The sequence below is a fragment of the Schistocerca piceifrons genome, chromosome 1 (genome assembly GCF_021461385.2).
Source record: "Schistocerca piceifrons isolate TAMUIC-IGC-003096 chromosome 1, iqSchPice1.1, whole genome shotgun sequence".
NCBI lineage: Eukaryota > Metazoa > Arthropoda > Insecta > Orthoptera > Acrididae > Schistocerca > Schistocerca piceifrons.
In genome coordinates this window covers 166,224,569-166,242,571 of record NC_060138.1, presented here as the reverse complement: position 1 = coordinate 166,242,571, position 18,003 = coordinate 166,224,569, and the positions used below count along the sequence as shown (strand labels likewise).

General features: G+C 37.9%; 1 protein-coding gene across 4 annotated transcripts in view; it reads left to right on the top strand.

The window, feature by feature from the left end:
- Positions 1 to 17,629, top strand: part of LOC124789301 (huntingtin-interacting protein 1) — a 523,418-nt gene extending 505,789 nt beyond the window's left edge. For 2 of the 4 annotated variants that reach the window (XR_007016110.1, XR_007016107.1), the window contains 3 exons: positions 7,120 to 7,292; positions 10,983 to 11,262; positions 16,742 to 17,627. Coding sequence is in view for 1 of the 4 variants with exons in the window: in XM_047256618.1 (XP_047112574.1) it covers positions 7,120 to 7,292; positions 16,742 to 16,744 (176 nt within the window). In the remaining 3 variants the exon portion in view is untranslated. Of the gene's footprint in view, positions 1 to 7,119; positions 7,293 to 10,982; positions 11,263 to 16,741 lie in introns of all 4 variants that reach the window. The other 2 variants (XR_007016111.1, XM_047256618.1) reach the window with 2 other exon arrangements.
- The last annotated feature ends 374 nt before the right edge of the window (positions 17,630 to 18,003 follow it).

The window sequence follows — 18,003 nt, the reverse complement described above, 5'->3', positions numbered from 1 at the left end:
ATTTAATGTTGTATTTAATTCCAAAATGAATGTTGCACTAGTTATTCTCTCACATTGCAATCACTGTACACACTACACATGAGTCCTTTGGCTGACATCAGTGTGATAAAGATATCTGTACTTCATTACATTCCTTTGTGTACCCATATGCTCCTAAGAGTCACCAGGTGCATTTTCTCTCATGTTTCGGCAGATATTTTGAATTCCGGTTTTGCAATGTAAAGCTGGAGACAGCCCAGACAAATAGAGCTTATGTCTTTTATGTGATGCCCAGCATCAATGAAAAGCATCGGTTTGTTTCCTGTTAAAAAGAAAATGATTTTAAAGTGGAATCATACATTCCCATTTGATAAAGTGGTCTCTTATTAGTCTAGTGCGATATTTGTTTCATTGATATCTATTAGCAGAGACAGTAAAACACAAAGAATTACCAAATATTATGAAAAGGAAAGATACTACTCACCACACAGTGGAGATGCTGAGTTGTAGATAGGATGTGCCTATCTGCGACTCAGCCTCTCTGCCGTTTGGTGAGTAGCAACTTTCCTTTTCATAATATTGTTACATTCCAGCCTGGATTTTCCATTGTTTGACAAATATTGTTCAGCAGGCCGTGTTAATGGATATTAATGAAACAAATATTGGACTAGCCTAATATTAGACCACTCTATTCATTGAACATGCAAACTTCCGCTCTAACAATCATTTTGTTTGTAATGGAAAACAAACCCATGCTTTCCGTCAACGCTAGGCATTGCATGAAAGATGTTATGAACAGTATTTGTTTAGGCTGACTCCAGCTACAACCTAAATTCCAAACGCCTGCCAACTTACTAGAGAGAATGCGCCTAATGACTCTTAAGAGAGAGACGTGTGTGTGTGTGTGTGTGTGTGTGTGTGTGTGTGTGTGTGTGTGTGTGTGTGTGTGTGTGTGTGTGTGTGTGGAGGAGATGTTGTGATTGTGCTCAGGAAAATGAAAAGCAGTTTGCATTTATAATCTGATCTGTGGCATACAATTTCCAATAGCATGTGTTACACTCTGTAAGTATATTGAGTGATCAGAAACAGTCTGAAAAGCTTGTAAGAGTGTTGCAAGGGTGAGTGTGTTGAGAAATAATTTCTAAGAAAAAACAGATACATTGTGCTGTTTCAGAGTTACTTAGTGCTGAAGTTAGCCAATCAGGTTGTTGCGCGTGCAAATTCAAACTCGTGTCCATGCTAAAAATGCGGTAATGCACAGATATGTGGGTCTGTGAGTTATCACTTTTTCAGATGCTCATTACCAGTTAAAATGTGTATATTTCACTAGTGATAACTTTAAGCCAGGTGAGAAAAAACTATGTTTGTTTGGTTTGAGGACACCAAACGAAGAACATATTTTGTGACGCTGCTTGAATTTGCACGTGTGACAAGCTGATTGATCGAAAATTTTTATTAACAATTATTTCTCAGCACAATCTCTGCTGCAACACCCTTATAAGCTTTACAGACTGTTTCTTGTGTAGTGGAATCATGTCATCATCTTTCAATTTTTACTAACCGTAACTTCACACACACACACACACACACACACACACACACACACACACACACACACACATTCTTCTTCACACACATACCTAGGCTCATTCTTGTTGCTTTTCACCAAGCTCATTTCAACAACTTCCTGTGTGCATAACATTTTTATGTGAAATGTGTAGTAAAACACATTTCATGTAATCTTGAACACAGTGATGGACTTGTCTTAGTGGGCACTTAGCTATTACTGAATGTCATAGAAACAATTAAATGTTAGTATCTTTTCAAACTCTTTCTTAAATGTAGCAAACTTTTTTGAATTCTTTATTTTTGTAAACAACATGTTAAGACCGTTTTAGGTTAGGTAGCATATTTTTCTTATATAAAGAGGTATATAGCAAACCCTTAAAGCTTGTCATCAACTTGAAGGTTAGTTTGAGCACCACAGTGTGTTTAGCTACGTATTGGCCTAGTAGAGGTGGTACACCATTGCCCTCCTCAGATCTTCTGGAAGTTTCACATTAAGTTGTGGTGCCACCGATGAAAGAAGTGATAAGCGACAGATTAAGATTAGAATCGTAGGTGTGACTGTCTGTCTTTACTCTGTACCATCTGGGACTAGAGCAATGGAATCAGATTCTCTGCCATTGTCTTGTTATGCCTTGACACAAGAAGTATCTTCCCCACCCTTTCCACAACGATATTTCACCATCCACCCAACTTACGCGATATCCCCCCTTCTTCTCAACCCTTGCCTCCCATGACCTTATACAATTGGAAAACACCTGGATGTATATAACCTGCCCTGTATATCCTCCCACTATCACCTACTCCAGTTCTGTCACAAGCATTTCCCATCTTATCAAAGGCAGGGCCCCCTGGGAACACAGCCGAGTAGTCTACCAACTTAGCTGTAATGACTGTGTGGTATTCTAAGCAGGCACATCCACTAACAAACTGTTTGTCCCCTTGAATGGACACCGAAAAGTGTGACCTGGACAGAGCTGGACCATCCCGTTTGCTGTTGCTGAGTGTGCTGCACAACATGGTATGTTCGACTTCTGTGGCTGCTTCTCAGTCTGTCTCCAGTGTTTGTTTTTTTTTTTTTTTTTTAAAAATTGTGCAGGTGATATCTCTACCTCTAACACAGCCATCATATCTCTAATCCCCGTGGCCTCAACCTTATCTAATCACTGTCTCCTAGCTTCCTCTTTCCCCTTCCTTCTCCCACTGCAGCTTTCCATATGTCTACTAAGCTCCTAAATCACCTGCAGGTCCTTAGCCTTTCTCTACTTCTCTCCTCTCCCCCAGTGTAGTTCCTTGTTACTGTATCTTGCAGCCACCATCTCGTCCCTGCCATGACCTTGCCTGCTTCCTGAGGCAATACTGCACCATCTTCCCCCTGTTACCTATCTGGCTCACTGTCCCACACCTCTTCTGCACCCCACACTATCCACTACAGTACGCACAAGTGTGTGCGTGTGTTTGTTTCTTCATCTGTTAAAAGATTTTGTCCCATAGCTAGGAAAGAAAAACAGGCTGCACAAATGTGCATCGTAAGCACACAGAAGTTTGTGTTACAGTAGTCTCTAAGCATTTTAAAGGTTGTTCAACAATTTGTTCAGAAGTTCAGCGTGTTTTTTGCATTTTAACCGATCATCTGTCCAAGCTCCCAAAAGCTTTGTAAGATGTTTGTTCAGTGCAACAGTCCCATAATTCTTAGATTAATTTGCTTCTGATTTTCATTGTTGTCTCTAATGCTCATCTATACTATTTTGTTGTCATTTAACATGATGAAATTGCTTCTAAACTGTCATTGTGTTGTCATGGAGACTTGGCATAAGGCATAAGAGAGGTCCCAACACAGAGCCTTTATCTACTTTCAAAGTAGCTTTTATTTTCTTAAACAATAACAACAGTATCAATAGAATAGATTGCTAATCAATGTAAAAATTACCCGTTGAGTTGCACACAGACAAAACCGAAAAGACGGTTACACATTATAGCTTTCAGCCAAAGCCTTTTCTCTCTCTCACACACACACACACACACACACACACACACACACACACACACACACACAAAAAGCAAGCACACCTTGTGCAAGTATGACCACCACCACCAGCAGCAGCAGTTCCGACCTGTGGTAGTGGTCATGTGTGCATGAGGTGTGCTTGCTTTTTTTTTTTGTGTGTGTGTGTGTGTGTGTGTGTGTGTGTGTGTGTGTGTTCTTCGCTGAAGAAGGCTTTGGGCAAAAGCTGTAATGTGTAACAGCCTTTTCATTGTGCCTGTCTGCAACTCTACAGTTCATCTTTAAGGTGGTGTAGCAGTCTATCCTTTTTCTAATATTGTTGATATTCCAATCTAGAGTTTCCATTATTCTATTTTCACAACATTTCTTCCAAATGTTGCTTTCCAGTTGTAAGAAACTCCACAGATACCATATGTGTCTGTTTAAATTCATAAAGACCAGTCCATGCTTGATAAGATTGAAGGCTTTTAATAGATCGAGGAACAGTCCAAAGTTCAATTCATCTTGGTCTGTAACAATCATGACTCACATCGGACAGCTGTTTTGGCAGTTTTTCCAAAATCATTCTGAGAATTAATTAGTATTTTAATTTTGTACACTAAGTTAAGTAACTTCTACTGCACGGCTTTGTCATTTTTACACTGTAGCGTACGAATATACTTTTTTAAAAGATGAACCTGTTACTGTCCACAGATTTTTATCAGTTACATGAGAATGTATTTTGATTGAACTCCATTTAACGACCTTATCTGGGATACCACCAGAATTATAGGATCTTTTATATTTTAATTTACTGATTGTGTTTCTTACTCCTATGCTACTACTATAGTCACTAGATGCAGCAACGTGGTATTTTCAACTTTGTTGACTTTAATGTTATTATTTGGATTACATTGATTTTTGATTAAATTTTGTGCTACAGTAGTGTAATGTTAATTAACTACATTGACAATCTGTATGTAATCTTAAAAAGTTCTTGAATTTACCATCTTTCTTCGTTTATTCCCACATTATTATTAATACCTTACAAGACTCTCTTAATTCTCTCAGTTCCTTGTTTAATAATTCAATAATTTGCCAACATTCTTGCTACTGCTACAGCAACATCTTACAGAGTCTTATACATTGTTTCAAAGCTCCTACTGTTTGACATAAGAAACTTCTCAAGGGGTGGTGGCTTCTCTCGCAAGCTGTTTACTTCGCTGCTGCTCTTCTTGTACTAGTGGTTGTCTTCAAACCAGATGTTTCAATCCTGATATTTATCTCACTGCTGCTGTTCTGATTTTAGACTGAAAATGCTCTCGCTCCTACCTGCAACAGGAATTTGAATCACCACGAATCTGAATAAGCGTGACCTGAGACCCACCCATAATATCAGTACCAACTTCAGTTCTGACCTGTCTAAGTGTAAACCATGGTTGGTGAAACCCATTATACCAATAATCTTAACAGGCACCTGAGAACTGTTTGCAAAGGCAGCCATTATCAGCACCATTTCCAGCTAGGCATTAACAGGCTTCACAGCTAGGCATTAACAGGCTTCACAGCAACACTGATACATCGCTGATGATGGTAAAATACCTCAAAAAAAGTGCATGCTGGTGTCACAAGTTACAGAATCTATCAATCATTCACCACCAATAATGTCCCTGCCCACATTGTTGTCTGCCACATCCATTATTGGTACTTGATCTTGTTTTGTGGATTCCCTACATAGAGCCTGTAAGACTTCGGTCACACGCCCATTCCCTGCATTAGCTGCTAATATCTTGGTTACTTGTTAACACTGTACCTAACATTCTGTATACATGTGAGCCATCTTCTTCATTAACAGCTCTCTATTGGGTTTCCTAACCATGACTGAGGTCTGCTAATTGTTTTCTACACCAGTTTCTGCCAGAGGCCCCCTTTTCTACATCAGCAGAAGCCCCCTCCACCCACCCACCTGCGGCAACTGGTGAAACCTGTTTTTAATGCCCAGAATAAAACTGTTTTATTTTTTCCCTCTCTTCTTACCAGCCTCCTGTGCTCAGTGTCTCCCCTACCTCTTGATTGTACGTGGTTGACATATGGTTTCTTCCAGCTGTGCCTGAAGGGCACAGACTTTCTTCGCTGTTTTCTCATTGCATTGTCCCCAATGCACAACTCCTAGCAAACCCCATTTCTTACTAATTCTGTGATAGCTCACACATGTTGTACTCCTGCTCAATTATATGTTTAGAATTACTGCACAACAGCAGCTCATATGTGCTGTTTGGTCTATAAAGCATGTGATACATGAGGCCTGTTTCTAATAGGAGTCAGTAAATCCATGAGAAAGGATGGGAAAAATGATTTGGATATGAGCTCAAGATGTGTATGAAAGCAAAGGTAAAGAAAAGGTATGGCTGACTGACACACTGCTGTTTTTCCTTACTTGATATCAATTATGGCAACAGAAATAACTGATTCTTACAAGATTTGAAAACCATTTATGGTTGTGTGCTGGGTTAATTTGAGGTATTTATACTGGAATTTATGCCTACAACCATGTCTTTCATACTTAGTTTATACATAATGTTTGTTGTATTTCTCTAGCAGGAAATGTTCACATTTCAGTTTATTAAATGCACAGATACAACAATTGCACACACAATGAATTATATTACAGTCAAGCACTTTTCATATTAACTTATTTCTGTGTGTGAAATAAATTGCCAACTTCCTAAGTCCCTCAAATATCACATTCTTCGATAGTCTTTATAGACATATTGGTTTCACTCTCTCATTCCTTTCCTTGAGAAATCTATTGTACTGTTGATTCTCTGGTATCAAACACTGTTTCGACTATAACCTCCCCCTCTTATGTGTAAGATAATTCTGGCTCTTGTTCCATGATTATTAAGAAAGTTGTTGCTGAAGGTTAGTAGTAGATTTATAAATGTAACTTCTTTGCCTACAAATTATTTTAGTTGTTTCTCAATTTCGTTGGTGGTGTTGTTTTAAGTAAAAGATTAAACATCTCTCTAAAATGAGATAAATATGTGGGGATCAGTATAAAAATACATAAAAAGGCTCAAAACACTTGTAGAAGATGAGACACTTTAATGAATGTGTTACAATGGAAGGAGAAAAAAAGTTTTGGTAAACCAGGAACAAGAGAACTAAGTAAATAATTCAGACGGACCTCCTGTTATGGATTGTGACAGAGGAGAAGCCATATGTATTGATGATTAGGTGGAGATAAAGCAGTCAGACAATGGTCACATGGCACAAAATTTTCAAAGGAAATGGGGATATGAAACTGAATACATAGGGAGAATTAGTGATCAGAGATGATAAATCAGTAAAGCAGCAGTTTGCTCAGTGTGTTCTGTGCTGACTTGACTGGTGAACATACAAGCACATTTCATAGTTACCTTCTCATTAGTACTGTATTTTATATGACAGAAGGCTGTATTATTCCAAGACATATGGAGCCTAGGTTTTTTTAAAATTAAGGGTAGCCATAAACCGTGAAACACAATACATGTGGCATGTACCGAAACACAGATAAGGCATTTTTGTTCTCATGTTTTTAACTTTTGCAGAGGAGCTGGATGTGAGTGGCTTGACTTTACATCAAGCAAAACGGCTAGAAATGGAGTCTCAGGTTAAAGTAATTGAGCTTGAAGCAAACCTGCAGCAGGAACGTCTTCGACTGGCAGCACTCCGGCGGCAGCACTATCAGCTAGCGGGGGTCACAGAAGGTTGGGATCCAGAGGTATGTTGATTTCTGGGAATTAATGTGCTTCACATGTACTTTGAACATACTATTTCTCGAAACCTCGGTTGACATCACTATTTCAATACTTACCACCTCCACCACTCCCCCCTCCACTACTAACATTGCCAGCAGTTTCTTTTCCTTAGTATATGTTAAGACAAGTATTTACTGTTTTCCTGTTTCTTAATTCATTCATATATTAATCAAATACACTAATCTTTCTGGAAATAAAATGCCGAGGGGAAAATGGTCTTATGTGAGCAGAAATAATTGTTACAATTTTAGGTACTTGCATGGAAAGCAAATGATGTTTCAAATCAGGCAATATCAGACTGATCTGATACATTTGCTTTCAGTGTGAGTACCTAAAATTGTAGCCATACCTTGATAATATTGGAACAATAGAATCACATTGTATTGATTGCTTATGTGTTTTTAATCTCTTCTTGGACACAAAAAGGCCTACTTAGAATACATAGCAAAATGTGGAAATAATGCTGTTTGCATGAACTAACTACAGTATAGACTAAATAATTTTACCACTTTTCCAAAGTAGTGGGTACACACTTAATATTACTTGTATCCGTTACTGAAATCTGATAAGTTAAATTTTTACTACTTCACTAGTCTTTTCCTATGTACTACATAGAGACTACATACATTCTGATTCTCATCACATTAGCAGGGAAAGTTTGGTATTTTCTCCATAACCACGTAATATTTCAGATACCCATATTTTTTTCCAGTATTAAGAAATGCTTTCTATTGATACCGATACCATAGGTATCACCACCAGTATTGATAAACTAGTTATAACAAGGTCAGACAGTAGAAAGTTGTAAAACTGTCGAAATGTAAAATCAAGTACCAGTAAATGTCAGTGCCAAAGGGTGGGCAAGTTCAGCATGACCGAGTGATCAGTCCGTATAAAATGATTTTGCCACACTGTGGGATTTTAGTTCTTACAAGAGGACATGCTATTAAGACAATGATACCTGTGTGGAACCAATAGATAGTTGAGCACAATGATTAGCTGGTACTAGACAACACAGTGTGACCACAGAACTGAGGGACACTCTCGTCCACACAGATGTCACTGCCTACAGGGTTTACTTAATGCTGGAACAATGGAGTAGGTGTGGAACTTCACCTCATACTGAATTTTTAATCAGATATTGTATCTATCTCTGGAATCATCATTATTTTTGTATTCCCATGTACCTAACATGGTGCAGGGGCTCTTTTCAATCATTTTAACTCCTTAGTGTAGTTTACTACTCAGCACATAATTACAAGTTAAAAATAGAACTCATTTTCATACAAAAACACAAAGAAAGTATTAAAAAGGGGCAACACTACAGTCCATTCAAAAGATTACATAATTGAGAAGGTTACTAAAATGAACTGCAGTAAAACTTCGTTTATACGTTTTTTCAACAGACTACAGAAAGAAAAGGTGTAAGTGTGAAAAATGTATATATGAAATCTAGCACCATACTATCAAATTAATTGGTAAATAAAAATGGAAAAATCCAGTAAATAAAAAGTTACATTCTACAAAACATTATATAGGCTTACTAGGTACCATACTTAACAAGGATATAAAGAAAAATGTAAACCTCTACACAGAAGAAAACGTCGTTTTGTATAAAGGTCCGTAATTTACGAGTATAACTAATTTACTGAGTGGACAAGGGTACATACAAGAATCTGCCAACCATAGAGCAAGAACAGATTTAATTATTTACTACATGGTGAAATGAATTCCCAGCAATGAATGGTCGTTGCCAACGTCAACACGCTACACCACCGATGCCGTAAGTAAAATTATACCTGGTCTGCAGTTGCGTGCATTGCAATTGCATTGTCATTGCAGTTGCTAGAGAAGCAGAAGAAAAAGAGACATACTTGGATAAAGACATGGACTTCACGGCCAGATGCGAAAGATTTTGCTACGGGAGCTGCAAATCGAAGACGTAAAGTCGCATGAAAATCCCTTTGGGAATGGACGAGAGTACATTTCAATATGTGCTCAAGAAAGTGCCTCCTCAAGCTAAACACTCTCCTCAGAAATGCCACATCAGCAAAAGACAGACTTACCGTAATAATGCAATTTCTAGCTACTCTAGTTTACAGTACCGGTGTAGCATACTAATGCTGCAGTGCACATTGACGAAAATAATACTGGACACGTTTGAAGCTATTTATAATGCACTGAAGGAGGAATATGTGAACGCAAATAAATTAAATACGTACTGCAGTCATGGAAAAATTTTTATTTCCACAGAAGTTGTAGATTTTCTCCTTTATATTCTTGGGAGTGTATACTGGCCCTACTTCGCGGCTACAATATCATGCACAATTTTTTTTTGTAGCTCTCACTTTTTATTCGGCTTTTGTATTTGCGGTGTTGTAAGCTACACAGTGTTTCATCTGCCTTGAATGTTTCTGTTTCATTATATATGCGACACACCATGTAAATTTGGGAGTCATATTGATAAACATTGTGTGTCAGACAGCTGCAGCGATCCTAGCGCTCCAAGCCGGTTGATTTCTCCATGCAGTAAACATAAGACGAACGCTTCCTTTGATCGAATTTAAGGCGAGGTGCTAGATTCGATAAGAGAAAATTTGACCAATGCCTAACTCTGACAATGTTCCTTATTACACTATCAAATTTTATTGTAGTCTAATTTCGGCCTTACCAGTCCACTTCCTGGCAACCCGCTCTGAACCACTGCATCACAACTTGTGCACACTGTGGATATTTTGCTGGGACATAAATAGAGTAAAGTGAAAAACATATAAATGAAGTTTTACAGTATTTAGAATGCTTGACTCTGTACCGTCAAGATAAGCATCTCAGAAAAAATAAAATGGTACCAACAAAACATGAAAAGATGCACAAATGAAATATAAAGTAATGGCACTTACTACACGGTTATAAGGTTGTGAGAACTGTGTTCAAAGAGAACTATTGAAACAATGGAAATTAAATTTCTAAAAGCAATGGCTAGATGCAGCCTGAGACACAATATAAGAACTGCAAACATCGAACAGATATTAAAGAAATTGTAACTAGAACCAAAAAGAGTAACTGTTACAAGCACCTTTTACATATGGAAGACAAAAGCACTGTGAAACACTGTTTCCTCTAAAAATTAACAGTTTGGAGAGGTGTTGGATGTTAGTGAAAATAACAGTGTTTGTTGTTTCTCATGTACCCCTACTTTCTTGTCAAAACTTGCAGTATTTTAAATGAGAGATTCTTGTTGTACTTAGTATCCCTGTCTCTATTCTCCTTTCCCAGTTATTACTTAAATGTATCCTTTGTTCTGGATCATCAAGCTAGCTAGCTTTACATGGATATGCTGGGAAATCTTTTTCTGTTGTTTCATGTTCACTACTTCTGAGAGAGAATTTGGTCATGTATTTTAGAAATTGTGAACTCCATTTACTAAATGTTTTTCTGTCACCCATGTGTGCGTTTAAAGTTTTACTGTTATTGTTGTACCTATATTTTGTGTGGGAAGTTTGTAATTGTCTACTGTTGTGTCTATGTTTTGTGTGAAAAGTTTGTTACTGTCTATTGCTGTGCCTATATAGTGTGTGGAAAGTTTGTTATTGTGTACTGTTGTGCCTGTAATTTCCTATTTACTACAGAATTAAAATTATGTTCCTCTCTAGGCTGATGAGCAAGCACCCAGTACCCCTAAATAAGTAAATGAAGATGCAGTGTACATATAAAAAGTAATTGTATATAATCTCTTGAGTCATAGTCACCTCATTAATATTAAACCATGAAGATGAAGTTTCGAGATAAAAACCTTCACCATAAAAGAAAGGTATAGACTCAGGCAGTCATTGCCATAACAAGAAGTTCAGTTTACCTCTGCATCATAACACTGCCAAACTGCAGGCTGGTGACTTCACAAGGAGAATACTGTCCACATTTAATCCAAACCGGGTAATTTTATTTATTAATTGTAATCATTAACTGTGATAATTTAAGTTAAAATATGTGACTTCAGAAGTTTCTATAATTATAAATCATGTGTGTGTCATCAAAAGTACAATAAAACAGAAGCCTTCACATATGAAAGATGGAGATTATTGTGTGCCCTAAATATACATAATGTTGTTAAAAAGTTTTATTGTTCTGGACATACTAAAAATTATCACCATACTCGACCTATAACCCCACAGTACCATCTTGGAATTGATATTTTACCTATCTCAGACAGTGAAGGTTATTTATGATATGTATTAACCTTGTTTGATTGATTAAGCATTTATTTAAGTTTGGTTTTTTCATGATAAACATAGTCCATGTTCTCAGTAACTGAAGCAAAGTTACCTTCATCCTTATTTGATTGACGAGTTTCTGTTATTAAAAATGAGAATGCTCAATATCTCTCACTGGAGACTAATACAGTTGTCTGGTTGAGTAGCAAAATGTCCAATGTAGCACTCATACTAAGACTACTTAACTTAAAATTTTTGGTGATAATAGAAAATTACCATAAATGTAATACATGAAATCCCTGTTTGTTTTCTTTTGTGGTTCTAGAAACCTTGTTAAAAAAATGGCCATCCGAGTTTGTATTACAAACTTTTATTTCATTTATTCATGTTCTACATATCTGACATCTGTAATGTGTGTGTGTGTGTGTGTGTGTGAGAGAGAGAGAGAGAGAGAGAGAGAGAGAGAGAGAGAGAGAGAGAGATGAAAAAAATGTTGTCCTGATGTACTAGTGTAGCACATACTATGAACACTCAAAATGTAAAAGATCTTTCCTGAAAGATTGCAACATGGAAGAGCAAAATTACTAACAGTGTGTTTTTAATGCGTTTGTTTTATAAAACTGTAATAGGATGATTGCCGAACACTGTCGTCATTGTATGAATGAAAAGATTAAGGTAGATTGGGGCTTCAAAATGTACATTCTGTAACGAAATACCAATCTGATAGATAGCCAACTTCAGGGGCAATACAACACTCTTGTACTGTGTCAGGGGTATTGTGACTTCCAAGAAAATTATGGACATCACAGTAACAGGTGTACTGAAATAAAGGCAGGATGAGGTGGTTGGAACTGTGTGAAATACTGGGTGTTTTAAAATGAATATTAGAGTTTTAAGGCTTTGTAGCATTTTAATATTCAATGTACAGTTATATCTAATACACCAAATGAAAGAGCAACTTGAGAAAATTTCATTTATAAAGTCCTAGTAGCAAAGATGGCTTCTAGTGAAGAGAAGGCTTTTTTTGTTTTACAGTTAACAAGAACTGAATCTAACATCCATATTTGGTATCATTAGTTTGAAGACACTGGCTGTTGTTGCAAGGGAAAGGCTATGGGATGACCAAAAGTGACTGAAGAATGTGTTGAACAAGTGAGAGTGTGTGCATTTTCAACTTCTGGCGGCATACTGAATAACCCATTAAATTACGGGCATGCAGCCGTGCAAATAAAATTTCCTCCACTGATATTTCGCTCGCGTATCGTCCGGCCATCCTCAGAGTGAGTCACAAGACTGACGACAAGATGCCAAGTGCGGCCTTATATGCTCTACCGCTGCGGTACTGCGCATGCGAGTCACAGATGCTGGTCGGCGGCAGAGACATACGCTTACACGTGTGCCGCCTGTGGCGAAGGCGTACAGACATTAGATTCACTTATCGATGTTTGATCGGCAGCGGTGACACGATGACGACTTCGCTGCAGTTTAATTACTCCAAGAGCTGGATTCCATGCTTTGTCCAAATTAAAACCATTATCTCTATTTATTAAATTGTTAGCTAATCTAATTTCTATAGCTTCCTTGAATACAGCTTCCCAAATGAAGAGGTGGATGTTAAAATCTTCACATCACTGTAATTCATGGAATGACCTGTATCAATACAATGTTCAGCCACAGCTGACTTGTCTGGCTGTAATATGCGTGTGTATCTTCTGTGATCCACACACCTCTCATGAACGGTGCGTGTTGTTTGACCTATGTATGACTGCTCACAATTTCCGCAAGGAATCTGATACACACCCGCTTTACGAAGCTGTAAATCGTTCTTCACAGAGCCGAGTAAATCTGCAATCTTTGTGGGGGGCCGGAAGATCACCTTAACACAGTGTTTCTCAAGATTACGGCCTATCTTCGAAGAAAGAGCACCCACATAGGGCAAAAATGCACTAGATCTGAAGGAATTACTATCTTCTTCCCCATCACACACCTGCTTTTTAGGTTTTGCATCGAATGCTCTACGAATTTGTTGCAGAGAATATCCATTCGATTTAAAAATGTTCTTCAGGTATGTGAGCTCTTCTTGCAAATTTTATCGGACATACAGTGCGCCCGATGCACTAAGGTCTTAAGGACACCTATGGTCTGTGAAGGGTGATGGCAGTTACTGGCATGAAGATAGATTTGTGTGCATTGGTTTCCGGTATATGGCATGTCCTAATGTTCCATCACTTTTACGGCGAACGACAACTTCCAAAAAGGGGAGGCAGCCGTCTTTCTCTATTTCCATAGTCAATTTAATGCTAGCATGGATGGAATTCAAATGCTCAAGAAATCGATGTACATCATCCATACCACGGGGCCATGCCACGAATGTGTCACCGACGTACCTCCAGAAGACCGTAGGTTTAAAACTGGCTGAGTCCAGTGCCTTGTCCTCGAAGTCTTCCATGAATAAATTAGCTACCAGAAGAAAGAGGGGGCTTCCCATGGCAACACCATCAATTTGCTCATAAAATTCACCATTAAACTGAAAATAAGATGATAAAAGCACATGTTCAAATAAGGCCGTAATGTTCTTATCAAAATGTTGGCCGATAAGAGATAAAGAGCCCTTTAAAGGTACCTTCGTGTATAATGATACCACGTCAAAACTAACAAGCACATCCGTACGATTAAGCCTGACATTGCTATGTCTCTGAATGAAATCCATAGAATTACGAATGTGGTAACTACATTTTCCTACCAATGGTTTTAATAAGGAAGCTCAATATTTGGCAGAAAAATATGTTGGTGAACCAGTAGTGCTCGTTATAGGTCTCATAGACCAGTCCTCTAGACGCTCATCCTTGCCCATCTTGTGAACTTTAAGAAGACCATAAAATCTCGGTGGTACTGCACCTTTTAAACTTCTTATGACTTCCTTCGATAGTGATGAAGCGTTCAGCAAGGCAGCAGTCCTTATTGTCACCTTGTTAGTAGAATCTTTGTTAATCTTCCGATATGCACCAGAACTAAGTAGACCACATCAAGCCTTGTAGACTTCCTGAGGCAAAAGGACAGTAGCATTACCTTTATCAGCACGCAAGACGACTGTCAGTATCCTCACACAGCTTTTGTATCGCACATCTTTCTTCCTTGGAAACATTGCTTCTTTGTGGACGGTGCTTCGTGATTGCTTGACAGGTTTCTCGTCTGATTTCTTCCGCAGAATCCTCTGATAGTGGTCGGACAACTTCTTCAGTGGCACTGATGAAAGATGATATCAGCAGAGTCTTTGGAGTAGGGGCAAAATTTAGCCCTTTACTTAAGACAGACAACGTAGCTTCGTCCAGATCCTTACCCGTCAAATTTATGACAGGGCATCGAATAACAGAGTCCACCTGAGAAGGCTGGTCCAATCGGCTGTACTTGGTAATCTGTCTTTTTGTGGCCACTTCCAAACCCAGTTGGACTTAGCCCATGTCTTGCCATCGATCCAGTCCCATGAGTCAGGAGATAAAACAGCTGCTACCTTCAGATGCAGATGATACAGGTGTTCAGAAACAATGTCCAACTTCTGATGAGTAAAACTAATTCTTTCTCTGACAATAGTGGAACCAGCCCTATGTAAAATTCTATTTACTGCAGTGTTCTTGACAAAGTGAACCAACCTTGCAAATTTTGGGACAACTCCATGGTCGTGGCACTTCAGTAAGAAACTCAAGGAGCTCAATAGTCTTGCTCTCTGGTGTCATAATTTGTCCAAACTATGGACCCATGAAACCACCTCCTCCCTGAAGAGGTACATGATGTGCATTTTCAACTTCTCCTGGCATAATCCATTAAATTACGGGCATGCAGCCGCGCAAATAAAATTTCCTCCACTGATATTTCGGCTGCGTATCGTCCGGCCATCCTCAGAGTGAGTCACAAGACTGATGACAAGATGCCAAGCGCATGTGTAAACGTATGTCTCTGCCGCCGACCAGCATCTGTGACTTGCATGCGCAGTACCGCTGCAGTGGAGCATATAAGGCCGCGCTTGGCATCTTGTCGTCAGTCTTGTGACTCACTCTGAGGATGGCTGGATGAAACGTGGACGAAATATCAGTGGAGGAAATTTTATTTGCGCGGCTGCATCCCCGTAATTTAATGGATTAAGTGAGAGAGTCTTTCACAATTAGCCCCAAGAAATGAGTTCAGAAGGCTAGTCGTGGGTTAGCATTTCCAATAGAGTTTGTGTGGAGATTTTTAAACTTTTAAGAGGACACTTCCAACTCTGTCCTTATTATTTCCAGTTGTTAAAAGCTCTAAAGCCTACAGACTATGTGCCAACTTCACAAACAAAATGGCAGTAAAGAGTGTCTGGTCATGGCATCTTCAGTGATGGATCAACATTTCATCTAAGTAAAATTGTTAACACACATAATATATGCACCTGGGGGTCAGCAGATCTCCACGAGATGATACAGTTGCAATAAGACTCCCTTAAACTGCATATTTTTGCACCATATCCTAGTAAAAAGTTTATGGGCCTTTCTTTCTCAGTGAAGCTATTGTAAATGGTGTTTCTTATCTTGACATGCTAGAACTATGGCTCTCTCCTTAATTGGAAGTAGCTGAACCACCAGAACTTTATTTGGCAGCAAGATTGTGTGCTGCCTCATTGGCATAACTCAGTATACAGTTGATTAAACGACATTGTACCCAACTGCTGGATTGGACCCAAGGGGCTGAATGACAGAGCTTGTTTCGCATGACCTTTGCTTTCATCCAATCTGAGAATTATCTCCGGACACACTAATCAAGGTGTGTGGAAGAACTTGTCTCTCAACTCGATGTGTGCCTGTGTTGACAGGTGCTCACATTGAACATTTGTAAGGAAAACTGTTTGAGTTGCTCTTTCATTTGATGTATTTTTTAAAATTGTGAGTTAATGTAATGAATGCTAAAATGCCTTAAATCCCCATTATTCATTTTGGAGCACTCAGTGCAATGAAAATTGTCAGGGTTGAGTGCAGTGTCAGTCTGTCACTTCATCTGATGTTCAAGCAGTCACATTTGCTCATAGTGAAGATAAATTTTGTATGTTTGTATCTCAATCAGGAACAGTTTAGTAAAATACTTTTTATTGTTAACATGTATTTTGGCATTACATTGTACTCTTGTTTTGGAAATATTTTCATATTGATTATGTTAATTGTCGCCTTGTTTTTCCACAGTAAACCATTACCAAGTATAACAGCATCGTGAAAGAAGTGTTTCAACTGGTGATGAAATCGTGAAGGGAAAAGATAAAGTTTTGACTGCAGACTGTGCAATGTGAAGACACAGCCTACAAATGAGGCTGATCTGTAGCTGCTGATGTAACTACATCTGAGCCTTTTCCATGTACCAATCTTTTCTATGTATTTTTATTTATATGTGATATCCACAGAGTATATCAACGGTATTTAACACTTTTGATTAATGCCGTAAGCAATGATTGCAACTCATTTCATAAGAAGTTTTTGCCTTACATTAAGTTGGGAAAGAGACAAATGTAAATATTGTACGCATCATAAACATCATTAGAATGTGTGGAAGTTTGAATCATTGAACTCAGGGACTGAAGTGTCTTTAAAATATGAAACTGTTAATAATATTGTTTTCAATTTTCCCATGTAAGTCATCACACTGGTCTTTATTTATTGTTTTCTAATATGTATTAAAACATATCACCTCTCCATTGACAAATGATATATGCTAACAGTTCTTATTCAGCTGTATGGTAATAGTAAGAACTGCTGATCAGACCAAAATAATAGATCAACAGGCTCCTCAGCCATGTTGATTGTGAAGTATTTTACTCTACCAAAATAACACCAAAATCAAATAAATGTAAGTCATAGAAAATTTTTGTCATTCAGTAATAAAGAAAATTTACAAACATCAGAGGATCTGTTAAAAAGTAATAATGCGAGGCATTTGTAACATGTTCAGCATTTTAAATTATTTAATTACCTGTAATTTGTAAACAGTTGGAAGAACACATTAATTACAGTAATTGTTTACTCACAAATCTGTGGATTTGTTAATAATTCTGCCTACTGATGGTACTATGTATTATATGTAATGGCAGATGATTCTGATTTGTAATAATACAATCATTTTTCATTTTTAATGCCGTTCTTGTCATTTCAATTATGTGTCTTTTGTTTTGTTCTGTGCGGTCTTCATTTTATCTGGTGTCATATGACATCATCTTTATTGCTGTTGGTTTCCAGTTTTCAATCAGGAAGTAATTAATTGTCTGGTTATCACACATTATCATCATATTAAGTGGATCATTCTCTGTTGAAGAGTGAAATCGAACATAGACACAAGCAGAAGGTGTCAAAAATGCTACTACTGGCAGTTTATTATTATTAATAGAATAACATCTTCAGTTATAACAAACATTTAATCAGTCCATGACCAGTTTTGAGCTGTTAAAATTCCATCT